Source organism: Rattus norvegicus, chromosome 7 (assembly GCF_021556685.1).
Source record: "Rattus norvegicus strain SHRSP/BbbUtx chromosome 7, alternate assembly SHRSP_T2T, whole genome shotgun sequence".
In the NCBI taxonomy this organism is placed as follows: Eukaryota; Metazoa; Chordata; class Mammalia; order Rodentia; family Muridae; genus Rattus; species Rattus norvegicus.
This window is the reverse complement of record NC_141540.1, coordinates 62,593,761-62,606,662: the sequence shown is the minus strand read 5'-3', so window position 1 is coordinate 62,606,662 and position 12,902 is coordinate 62,593,761. Positions and strand designations below refer to the sequence as shown.

Below are 12,902 nucleotides of genomic sequence, written 5' to 3'. Positions count from 1 at the left end.
AGGAGCCTGATATAGCTGTCCCCTGAGAAGCTCTGCCAGAGCCTGACCAATACAGACGTGGATGCTGGTAGCCAACCATCAGAGTGAACATGGGGACCCCCATGGAAGAGTTAGGGGAAATACTGAAGGAGCTGAAGGAGATTGCAACCCCATAGGAAGAAAAATATCTATTAATTGGACCACCTGGAGCTCCCAGGGACTAGACCACCAACCAAAGAGTACACATGGAGGGACCCATGACTCCAGTCGCATATGAAGCAGAGGATGGCCTTACCTGACATCAGTGGAAGGGGAGGCTCTTGGTTCTGTGGAATCTTGATGCCCCAGCGTAAGGAGATGCTAGAGCAGTGAGGTGGGAGTGGTCGAGTGGGTGGAGAAGCAATTCACAGAGGCAAAGAGGAGGGCGGAGAGGAGGATGGGATGGGAGGTTTGTGGAGGGGCAACGGGAAGGGGGAATATCATTTGAAATGTAAACGAATAAAATGATTAATTAGAAGGAGGAGGAGGAGGAGGAGGAGGAGGAGGAAGGGATCAAGAGGAAACAGAACAATACAAGTAAAACAATTACAGTGAATGTCCCCCCAGAGAGAACTGGGAAGGGGGCACTATGATAAATGGCCAGACAAAACAAAGGAAACCCTCCTGCTCGTACTCGTTATGTTCCTATCGATGTGATGGCCAAGAGAACTTATAACACTGAGTTAAATGTGCCCTACTTTTCCTATAGAGGAATTTTAATCCAGCAACATGACTGCTCTGATCACATCCAAAGATGTGATCTGACGTGTTTCTGCTCAGGTGGAAGGGTAACCTGGGGCTCAGACTCCCAGGAACCACACAGCCCCGAGGGGAAGCCTTCTCAGCAGAGGGGTTGCAGCCCCCAGGGGAGGGGATCCCTAGCTGGGCTGGGGAGCTAAGGAGCCTCAGCCCTGCTCCACTTTCTCACTCCTTCCCATCTCTTCATTGCTTCATGGCTTCTTCTGATGAGAGTCCCGCCAGGCAGCAAATCTCAAGAGAAAGATTTATTGGAGAGTCGAGGTTGTGGAGGGATGAATCCTGGGGTGGCTGCACTCTGCTCCCAGGATTGGGCAGCAGAAAATTGGACCAAGGGGCAGGGCTTTTATACGATTTCTGAGAGGGCGGAGCTTCTCAGGGCAGAGATTTCCAGAATAAGGATTGGTGGGATTTCAAATCCTGAACTTGAGGAGCTCAGGGATTGGTAGATTTTTCTGCTCAGGGATTGGTGGATTTTCCTGGTCAGAGATTGGTGGGTTTTCCTGCTCAGGGGTTGGTGGCTTTTTTTCACTACCACCATCTGCATTGGGGGTTATGGTGAGAAGTCCTTCTGGCTATAGCAGGTTTTTGCTGAGGTGCTGTCTCTGTGGGACTGTTGGGGGGGCAGGAAGGAGGCTGGAGAGGAGATGCTGCCACAGTGAACTGCTCCCATGGGACCACTCCTGCAGTGGTGTTTCACCAAGACTGAGGCAGGAAAGAAGGTGTCGCCACCGTGGACAGCTCCTGTGTCAGCTCCTGGCTGAGATGTCCCAATGCTGCCTTTTGACAAGAGCCACCATTTTTGACAGATCCTGCAGGGCATCTTACTCCAGACATAGGCGGGGCAGAAAGGAGGGGCTGGCCACAGCTTTGATGGATTTTGCAGAGCACTGCCTAGGGACTACAAGGCTGGAATGCAGATAGGCCCTTGGTACACGTCTTTAATCCCTGTGGCTGGAATCCTTTAGTATGTGTACATTTGATCCCAAACAATGACCTCTAACTGAGGGGCAGACAAAATGACAAATCAGAGAAAGATTTGACAGAATGAGTCAGAGACAGGATATGTGCAACTCTCAGGAGAAAAGCTATTTAAGAGCATTGGAGGGAGAGAGTCAATGCTGTTCAGTCAGTTAAGTTCAGTTCCCTTCAGCTGGTGCAGTCAGTTGGAAGTCAGTGCAGTGAGTGCAGCTCAGGCACTGCAGTACAGCAAGTGCAGTGAGGTCAGTGGACCAAGTGCAGTTCAGGCAGTGAGTGCAGTGCAGTGAGGTGAGTGCAGTGTGGGGAGCACAGTGTGGTGAAGTCAGTGAGATTAATGCAGGGCAGTGAGTGCAGTGCACTGAGGTGAGTGCAGTGAGGTGAGTGCAGTGAGGTGAGTGCAGTGAGTGCAGTGCAGTGAGGTGAGTGCAGTGAGGTGAGTGCAGTGAGGTGAGTGCAGTGAGTGCAGTGCAGTGAGGTGAGTGCAGTGAGGTGAGTGCAGTGAGGTGAGTGCAGTGAGGTGAGTGCAGTGAGTGCAGTGCAGTGAGGTGAGTGCAGTGAGGTGAGTGCAGTGAGGTGAGTGCAGTGAGGTGAGTGCAGTGAGTGCAGTGCAGTGAGGTGAGTGCAGTGAGGTGAGTGCAGTGAGGTGAGTGCAGTGAGGTGAGTGCAGTGAGTGCAGTGCAGTGAGTGCAGTGCAGTGAGTGCAGTGCAGTGAGGTGAGTGCAGTGAGGTGAGTGCAGTGAGGTGAGTGCAGTGAGGTGAGTGCAGTGAGTGCAGTGCAGTGAGGTGAGTGCAGTGAGGTGAGTGCAGTGAGGTGAGTGCAGTGAGGTGAGTGCAGTGAGTGCAGTGCAGTGAGGTGAGTGCAGTGAGGTGAGTGCAGTGTGGTAAGGTCAGTGAGATCAGTGCAGGGCAGTGAGTGGAGTTGAGTTCATTTGTGACTTCAGACAATTCAGTACACGTCAGTACGGGCAGCTGAAGGCCCAGAACAAGGAGCCAGAATATTAGAAGAGATTGCCAGAGTTAGTTTGAAGACAAGCAAAGCAATTCCATGTGAAGCTGAGAGAAGGCAGATTGAAATCAGTCCACCTTAGTGAGGAGTTTGAGCTAGGACAGCTGAGGTGTACTAGCTAGCCAGAATTCAGAGAGAACGAGAGAGGGTGGGTGTGTTCAGCAGTAAGTCTCCAAGAGGATAATTACATCTGGAGAATAAAAATTACTTTGACATTTTCCAGAGGACTAGTGTCCTTTGGAAAGACAAGGCATGGTGGCAGGAAGCTGGAGCAGCAGCTGAGGACGCTATCTCAATAAGTAGGAGGCAGAGAGCACTAACTGGCAGTGAAACAGTCCTTTGAAACTTCGAAGCCCACCCTTAGTGACTCATTTCCCTCAGCAAGGCCCATGCCTCCCAATCTTCACTAAGCTAACACCAACTGGAGAGCAAGGATTCAAATGCTGGAGACTTGCTAAAGACATGTCAACCAAGTCACCACTGTGTATGCATGAGAACGCATTTACTAAAGGACTAAGATTGACCGTGTTTATCCCTCCTATTTGGATACAGAACAACGTCAAATGCCCACTCCTGGACAGAATGGAGCTGCAGAGGACCCTGGGCAGGCACTGACCACAGTTGGCAGGTGACGGCTGAAGGAAAACCTCCAGCCTCCAAATGACAAACTCATCTGGACAGTGACCTCTGAGTCTACATTTCAGACGTGACCGTGAAAGAGTGAAGCTGGTCTCTCTTGGATGTTTTTTGAAAGGAAAAAGGAAAAAACAAAGGAGGTGGAGAGATGATTTATTGGTTATGAACAACGACTGCTCTGGAGTGAGGTTTAATTCTCAGCACCCATATGTAGGACTCTGTAAACGCCAGTCCTAGGAGATCTATTACCTTCTTCTGGATCCTGAGGGCATGAGGCATGTACATGACACACAGACATGCATACAGGAAAATACTCATGAACACAAAATTGATTTAAATTTTAAAATTTTCATTTCTCTGTGGTTAAGTGTAAGTAAGGATGTAGGCCCAGTTGACTTTTTTCCAATATTAAACAATTTCCCCCAGACACACGATTTCAGAGTAAAGAAAAGACAACCTGTGCATTGAAAATCATTTAATGAGAATTATACTTTTTCTCTATGAGATTAGATCTGTTCTAGTGATTATTGTCTGGTGGTACAAGCTCATCTGTCTCAGAGTTGGTTAGTGTGCATGAAGCTACTTAAGAAAGACATGGACAAGCACAGCTCACTGGTCCCCCTGAGCACCTCACAAGACTGGGAACATCCTCTCAAGGGTTAAAACAGACGGGCATACGGGCTGAGAATTTATTTTGAAGGCAGGATAAACAGGCCAGCTCTAAGAAGATATTGTTTTGAAAGCTCACACGTTTCATAAGTTTCTGAGTTCAGGCAGTCTCAGTTCTCATCCACTGAGAGTCCTGGGCCCTCAAAAGCCCTCCAGGTCCACCACAGAGGCTGTTCTAACTGGGTGCTGAGCCTATACAAAGCCCTGGCACTCACACAACTGCCATTCCCCAAGATCAACTCGTCTCCTGTAAATATGTGCTGTTTGTATCCGGCACAGGGCTGATGAAGATGGATCCCGATGGAGCCTACTGTGCATTACTTCCTGATGTGCAGAGATGTGTGTGGTGAGACTGTGCGGGATGCTGGGAGCAGTGTGCAGTGTGTTGGGAGACTGAGAAGTGAAAGCCCTGTTGGTTTGAGGGGAAAGCAAGGAAGTGTGACCTTTCCCATAGCTACTCCCACAGTGAGAAAGAGACAGAGTGAGCTGAGTAGAAGTGCACTGCGGTCAGACTCCGCAGTTCCGAATATACCCGGATAGATCTCGGTTTTGACAGTGTCTTTGCCATGCCACCCTGTAGAGGAAAGAGACATGGGGATAAATGGTTAACATGTGTCTCCTCTGGTGCACACACTCAAACCCTGGGGACAGAATACTGCAATCATGACACTAAAGGAGATTGGGTTCAGGGCCAAGAGCTGCTGTGATGCACGCTGTGCCTGCACCCAGAACAGGCTACTGACTGTGGGCCTGGGTCTACATAGCTGTTTGTGCTCTGATGTTGTAGAACCCACGGGTTCTACAACTCATCTGCAGGCCTGAGAAGGAAGTAGTCTCATGGGGGGGGGCTCTCAAAACCTGGAGGAATTCCCTAAAAGTGATGATGCAGGAAAAGCTCCCAACTGTACCCACAGCTCTCAGAATGGCACACACTGCTTATGTCATGGTTTGAATATGCTTGGCTCATGGAGTGGCACTATTTGGAGGTGTGGCCCAGTTGAGGTAGGTTTGTCACTGTGAGCATGGGTTTAAGACCCTCACCCTAGCTGCCTGGAAGCCAGGATTCTCCTAAAGCCTTCAGATGAAGATGTAGAACTCTCAGCTCCTCCTGCACCATGCCTGCCTGGATGCTGCCATGTTCCCACCTTGATGATACTGGACTGAACCTCTGAACCTGTAAGCCAGCCCCAATTAAATGGTGTCCTTATAAGACTTGCCTTGGTCCTGGTGTCAGTTCACAGTAGTAAAAGCCTAACTGAGACAGCATATGTCAACAGAGCCAACCATTCCCCTCCAAAGTCCCAACATACCATGCTCGAATGCCTTGGGGATCCCTCACAACTCTCTTCGCACATTGTATGGCTTGAGTGATGTCATCCTGCAGCAGAGCTGAAGGACAGGAGTGAGGAATGTCAAGGACATTATAGAACCACTTCAGGTCAGATCCTGCCAGCTTCCTCTGGGGCAGTGAGCAGGGAATTCAAGGAACTATTTCCCAAGTGTCTGTGCGTGCGTGATTGCTGGAGACAGTCTCTTGATTCTCTCTCAAAACCATGTCTGCAGTAACAAATACTGACCCGAATTCACATCTTAACGAGGGAATAAAATTACAGTAGCAATATTCTGTGCTTGAAACAGCACACTTAAGTCTTCTGTCTTAAAGCAGCTGGGCTCCTTCTGTGTGACTTGGTGTGAGTCACCCTATTTCTCGTTCATAGGGTCCCCGGTGGGTCTAGGATATGCTTGAGTGGTCGTGGGTTTGAGCCTGTGTAACTACTTGGGTTCTTAGCATCCCAGCCCTGATGAAAACTGAGGAAGCCTTTTGGGTGGTGAGGACACACTGGAGGCTGTGTGTCTGTGCGCTAGGGTGAGGGAAGCCCCTCTCCATTCACACACTGGAAAACAGGGCAGACAGAGACCTGTCACCTGAGCATCCACCAGTGAAAATTTATCCTAAAGAAAAACCAGGGGCTGGAGAGAAGCTCACTGGCTAAGAGCACTGGATGCTCTTCCAGAGGAGTTGATTCCCAGCACCCACATGGCAGCTCACAACTGTCTGTAACTCCAGTTCCAGGAGCTCTGGAGCCCTGTCTGGCCTCCACAGTTGCCAGGCTCACTGATGCACAGACCCCTATGCAGGCAAAAGTCCCACACACATAAAGATGAATCAATACTTTAGAAAAGAAAGCAGCGTGTAGGCCTTTCTCTTCCTAACTCTGCATCTGCTGTAGAACAAGGAGCCCCTCTGCTCTAAGACATCGGACTAGAGCTTGCTGTCTTCAAGCACGGTGTTGCTACCGTAAGTTTATTCCCTCTTAAAGATGAGATTCCGGGTCAGTATTTGTTACCGCAGATGTGTTTTTCAGTGATAGCTATGTCATGCATCTGTGTAAGTATAATTTATGTAAAACTGTAAAATCGTCACATGTCTTCACATGAGCGCATATGTGCATCATATAACTTTACATGCATCATATAACTTTACATGCATCATATAACCTTACATGTATGGACAGCAGGATTGACATTCCGCAGGAGCGTTTCCCAAAGGCTTCCACTTAAGTGGATGCTCGCAGTGCCCAGGCTGAGAATGTCTCTCCTTTGCTGGTGTTTCGAACTCTTCTCGGTGACTACAGCTGAGTGTGCAGAACGCTCCTTCAGTCAGACAAAGCAAGGCGCAAAGAATGAATGCCCCAAGTCCATCTTCTCTCAGGAAAGTTAGCAACCAAGTTTGACAGAGCAGGAACTCATACAGGTCACTGTAGAGGACTGCCCCAGGAGCAGTCCCAGTGTTTCTGAGGCAGGGTCTGCCATTGGGACCTGGCTTGCAGAGCAGGCTGTGCTGGGTTGGCCAGTGAGCCCCACGCCCCTGCCTGTGTCCCACTCTCGGGTGCTGATGTTACAAATGCTCCTCACCAAACAGCTTTTCTGTGCTGCTGGGGTCAAACCGGCATGACTCTTCCTTCAGAACTGTCTGTCCAGCCTTTACTTATTTCGTTTTACTCATTCATTCATTGAGTTTGGCAGTGCGACCACGGGCCCTCTGACAGAGCTTTCTATCCCCAAACTACACCACAACCTAATGCCTTAGTTGGCTAATTTTGATGTAGTTAACAGCGACTCTAACAGTAAAGCAGTCTCCCCAGGCTCCTGATGCTTCCCCCAGTGTTTGCCTCCTGCACAGCGTCTCTGCTCTTGCAGTTAGAGCAGATGGCTTGTTGGCTGCCACTGTAACCCGCCTTGTCTTACCGCTGCAGGGTATCCCACAGGCGTTCACTGCTCTTGGGGTTTTGCCATCATTACACCAGTATCGGCTATTGATCTGAAATATCCCATAGTCGGTGCTTTGGTCAGTAGAGTTGTAGTTTATAGCTTCTGTATCAAAATTACTCTCATGCTGAGCCATACACATCCCTAAAAAGAAAAAGAATTTTTATCAGTAAGTCGAGGCACCAAATCACTTATATTAGACACCAACATCAGTTCCTTGAGCTGGCGTGGGTGTGGCTGCATTTCTCAGGCTCTGGTCTCAAGCGCTCCTCTGCCTCTGCCCTTCAAGTAGGTGAAACTGTTGTGCCCAGTCAGCAAGTGGTTTTTAAGTGCCCTAAAGAATACCTCTTTAAGAGCAAACCAATTTCTACCAAGAATAAACAAGAGTTGGTATTCAGAAAAGAACTTTCATTTTGAGAGGAGGCTCACCTCTCCTCACAATGGCACGTGCTCTCCCCTCCACAGGTATACTCTGAAAAGGACGACTCATCTGGCAAAAATGTCATTTGCCAGATGAGTTCACAGCTTTGGCTCGACAAGATAGTGTGAACTCTGTTCAGTCCAACTTGGGTGAAAATTACAGGCAGCCCTTTGCTGTCATGAATTAGCAAGTCATGTGATCAGTTCCTTGTCTGGTATTGGCAGAGTTGTGAATGGAATCCCAGAGTTGAAATTAGTGCAAAACATTGTTTGGCCAGCATTTCTTTGGAAGTATGAGTCAGGGAGACCACATGTGGCACTAATGAAAACCTGTGTGTTCAGCACCACAGAATGCACACGACCCACAAAGAGATTTGCCTTCTGCTCTGCCTGGGCTACCTCAGTCTCCACACGTTGAGTGAGGTCTAAAGATCATTGTATTGAGGAAATCCTGAACTGCCCTTGGTGGTTGGAGATAAGGTTGAAAGTTACGAGAAGAGCAGGAGGCTGCTCCTCCGCTTAAGAAACTGCCAATGAGAACGTCAAGGACGGAAACAAGACTCCAATGTCACGAGTATCCAGTGTGTCACCTACAATGAAAGCCATGGTATCATCTAGGCCTTCCGTCGCATGCTGGGTATTACTCTGCTTAACGGGATCAAGCTGGTTATTTTGAAGACTGTTGGGCCTGTGGGAGGTTTTGATGTTCATTTCCAGTAAGCAGTTGGCACTTGGAGTCAGGCTCAAAGTAACGCAAAAGTCCCTAAAAAGGAGCTATAACCGTCCTATGCACAAGATGATGAACCTTAGGAGAATCACGAGAAACCCAGCGATCCAAAGACACCTATCCCTGCCCCCCGCCCCCAGCAAGGTAGCACATAAGACAGTCCAAACAAAGATGAGCCCAGTACCATTCTTGGCCTGGCTGGAACTCACAAACTCCAAGAAGGAAAGTGGAATTTGCAGCTCAAGGCAAATCAGAGCAGGGGGTCTGCAGGCAAGAAGCCAGTACACAGCAAGAAAAGAGGTCTAGGAGTGTCAAGAATCAGAAGAAGTCCAGAAAATGGATCCAGCTACTAAGAAACCAGCAGTGAGGAAACCTGCCACAGAAAAAAAGAACACTGTTTCACATGCTATTAAAACAGCTTCAGGGGCTGCGGAGATGGCCCACCCGTTAGAACACTGACTGCTCTTCTAAAGAGGTCCTGAGTTCAATTCCCAGCAAACACATGGTGGCTCACAACCATCTGTAATGGGATCCAATGTCCTCTTCTGGAGTGTAGGCATACATGCAGATAGAGCACTCATTTACATAAAATCAATAAATATTATTTTTAAAGCCTGCTTCATTCTATAAAGAGCAAGCAGAGACAGCCTATGTAAATAAAGACATAATGGAAGATTATAAACATAAAGGTCAAAATAGATGAGGCCAGCATGGTGATTTACACCTTTAATCCCAGGCAGAGACAGGTAGGCAGATCTCTGTGAGTTTGAAACCAGCCTATCCTAGATTAAAAAGTTCCAGGCTGGGGTTGGGGATTTAGCTCAGTGGTAGAGCACTTGCCTAGCAAGTGCAAGGCCCTGGGTTCGGTCCCCAGCTCTGAAAAATAGAAAAGAAAAAAAAAGTTCCAGGCTAAGCAGGGCTACATAGGGAAACTGTGTCTTAGCAAAACAAAACAAAACAAGCAAACAAGCAAAAACCCAAAACAACAACAACGAAATTAAAATAACTACGTCTTCCAGGCTTTACCCTTCCCTGACCCTGTTTTTTGAGACACCTCAGCCTAGAATAGGGGAAAAAGTGGCTTAGTAGATTTAATAGCAATGGGAACTACATATGAAGATGAAAAATAGTTTAATTAGTAAAGTAAGGATTGTTCTCAGAGCAATGTTTTTATAACAAAGTGAATTTTCAAGTCAAAATTCTTTCTTCTCAGACAAGATGTCACTAAGTAGCCTATGTGGGCATAAACTGGCAGTCCTCTGCCTCTATATCCAAATGTTAAGATTAGCGATGCATGCTTCACAGCTGGCTACTTAGATCTTTCATTCAAGACTATTAGACCAAGAAAGGCTATTTTATGATTACATCCATCTGTCTATTGTCCATCCATCCATCAATTCAAATACACACACACACACACACACACACACACACACACACACACATATTCTCACTCACCAAAAGCTAGCTATTAAGTGAGAGCTGTGGAAATGCATCTGCGTAGCACACAGTAACCCTTGAACTGTTCCACATCTTGTATGAAACTAAAGACCACCCCAGAGTGAAAGAATGCTACTAAGTGTGGTGAAAATATAAAAAATAAAGAGCTTTCTTTTATCCCACACTAGATCCGGCACCGCAGTGTCCTAAGATATCTGGTAGATATCTTGCCAGAAGCACACATCCCAATTCTGCGGCGGCCCAGTGTCTTTAGCTGCTGCACACTTTCTTACATTTAAATCGCTACATGAAAGAACACACAACACAATAACCTCTGACCCAATTGATAAGATATAATTGCCCATCTAAACATACAAAGCCCTGCACACATCCATCCCTTAAGAACATTCATAACAACCTGTAAAGGTACAGTGTGGAATCCTAACGTCAGCCTCCATGTTGTCCCCAGCTACTCTCTGTCTCCTCCTCTCTTCCGTTCCCATCTCCTCCCCCCTTCAAATTTCTCTCCCGCCCATCCTTCCTTCTCATACAATGACAGGCCTCCTTCTATCTTGTACCTGCCTCACCTGTGACATCGTCCCACCACTAAGTCTCTTTATACTCAGTTTCTGATGACCTCACTTATACAGCAACTAGGGGCCAATATGAGCCCTCTCACCTGTGTAGAAAAGTTAAAAAAAATTGAAATATTTTATCTCAGAAGTTGTACACCATGGTAAGAGAAGGGAAGACAAATACCATGGCAGTCCAGGATCTCAGACCCCAAGTTCTGAATGACTGAGTCTCCCCTCTGTTCTCAGCCCCCTTTCTCATGGGCTGCCGAGTCTGAAGCAACTGGAAAACCTAGTGACAGTCCATGGGCACCTCAGGTCCTATCGCCTTAGCATGGCACACAAAGTCCCTTCCAAGCCCTCACCCAGCATCTCTGATCCAAAAGACAAAGACTGATGCTTTTAGTCAAATTAACTCAAACACACAGGGAACAAACACGAGAAACACGAGAGCGTGTGGTGTGGCTCCCTCTGGTCACCCATTGCTGCCTTGTCCCTGTTCTAAAAACTTAGCTGGAGGCATTAAGAAGAGAGACTTACAGTTTTCCAGGCTGACTCCACGATAGCCTGCTAGTGCAGAACTTCTCAGAATTCTGGCCAACTCACAGTGTTTAAAGACCTTGGCCTGGACAGAGGCAGAGAGCAGGAGGAACCCCAGAACTAGGAGAGCCTTCATGGTGACTGGAAGCTGGACCAGCTGCCGGCTGACTAGAGAAAGCCTGCCTGCTATTTAAGCATCCTCCAACTCCTTCCTTCTTCTATGCCAGCCTCTCTTAGTGTGGTCAGCTTACAGACCGGGCAGCCCCACCTTCCCTTCAGCTTGAGTCTCAAGTCCACTTTAGCTGTAACAACAATGTAGGATCAATAATCCTTTATCTCTGCCTCTGCCAGCAGGCACAGCCCTGATGTCTGCCCACACGCTTCTTGAGTTGTGGCCTCATTTCTGACAGTAACCACATAGCTTAGAACATCCACTCCCTCAGGCAAAGGACTGCTAGTACCTTGTAAAAATAAGGGCTTCTGTCTGTTCCCTGCACTTGTCCTTCTGTCGGGGCCTGAGGTGGACTCCCTGTTGTGATGGCCAGGATTAGTCAAAGGACCTGCTTACCTGGAATACATCTCAGCACCCCAATCATCATCCTTATCCAAGAGTTATCACTACAAGCCATTGAAGTGGAAACTTCTGGTTTCTTTGGAAAGTCAAATGTGTCAAATGACATTTTGCTGGAGCAGATGGGTGAAAGAATGTTATGCTAAACCAGACACGTGAAAGAATGTTTTGCTCTAGCAGACACGTGGCAGGACACGTGATGTTCAGAAGGAATATGAATGTGACCCCACAGACATGGAAGGCATTGGTTTGCTTTTCTCTGCCTCACTAGTCTTCGCTGACGTCAGGCATATATCGGTTCACCTTATGTTCTGTTACTGAGCTTCGCTGTGGCGGCATCATAGAGAAAACTTGCCAAGGAACTTCTCGTGGCATTCCTGGATTGAACTGCCCCTGCTGATTCGTATGTGGCATCTGCTGAGTGGACTGGCCTGCAGCTGCTGTTTCACGTTCGGTGTTTGCTAGTGGACCGGACTGAGAACAAGGAGTACAAAGAATTATTTCTAAAAGATTCACCTCCCCACACCCTAATAACGTTCTTTTCCACTGCCTCTGCTGGGTGGTGGGCTAGAGTGGAGGTGGGACCCTTATTAAAGCAGGCTGTGAAATATATATGCCAACAGGCATGAATAGGTGCCAGAAAGAGAGGGGGACAGAGAGAACCTGCCAGCTTACAGTAAGAAAGGGCAAAGTGAGGATTAGAGAAAAGAGTTCCTTCCGTGGCCTTCGGGTGAAGCACCAGTGGGGTTCCCACACGTGAAACAAAAGGAACGAGCAGACAGTGGAAGGGACTCACAGGGACCATCTCTTAGCCCCACGCTCACTCTCAAACAAATCAGAGAAATCAGAACAAACAGATCTAACTCAGCTACGTGTGGGAATGAACTTGTTCACTGTGAATGGAGATTTCAGGCTATTTTTCTAATTCATCGATCTTGTCTCTGAGCTTCAGTTCTCCTTGAGTGGGGAGATGGTAATGGTCTTTCTGAATAAACAAACAAACTGTGTCTCAAGAAACTACAGTAAAAACCAAAACAACAACAACAACAACAAAAGAAAACAACTCAGGGAGACCTCAGACTAGACCCAGTGTATGCCTGAGACGGACATTCAGTGGTTAGTGCTGAGCTGAGGTCATAGTTAGTAGGCGCCTCTCCTGGGTTCCCTACAATGCATGCTCACCTTCCCCAACAGCTATGCACCCTCCAGGATGCTTTCTGCCATTGCTCTGGGCCTCATGTAGAAGAGGGTTGTAGAACATTTCTTAGCTCTCCTAGTAAAGGTGTTCCTAATGCA

The 12,902-nt window shown here is 47.7% G+C and overlaps 1 protein-coding gene across 3 annotated transcripts; it reads right to left on the bottom strand.

Annotated features, from left to right (window-relative positions):
* Window positions 1–3,857: 3,857 nt before the first annotated feature.
* On the bottom strand, window positions 3,858–11,201 carry Lyc2 (lysozyme C type 2). 3 transcript variants are annotated; one of them, NR_172125.1, is made up of 5 exons: window positions 11,036–11,201; window positions 7,316–7,480; window positions 6,571–6,721; window positions 5,377–5,455; window positions 3,858–4,640 (listed from the first exon to the last, which is right to left on the bottom strand). NR_172125.1 is itself a non-coding variant. In NM_001394393.1 (4 exons), exons 1-4 carry the CDS (start codon window positions 11,169–11,171, stop codon window positions 4,574–4,576), a joined length of 447 nt encoding a protein of 148 aa, NP_001381322.1. In that variant the 5' UTR covers window positions 11,172–11,201; the 3' UTR covers window positions 3,858–4,573. The 3 variants fall into 3 exon arrangements, 2 of the variants coding, with proteins under 2 accessions (NP_001381322.1, XP_087415235.1); NM_001394393.1 differs by lacking the exon at window positions 6,571–6,721; XM_087559109.1 differs by lacking the exons at window positions 6,571–6,721; window positions 11,036–11,201 and adding an exon at window positions 10,342–10,514.
* Between the last annotated feature and the right edge of the window lie 1,701 nt (window positions 11,202–12,902).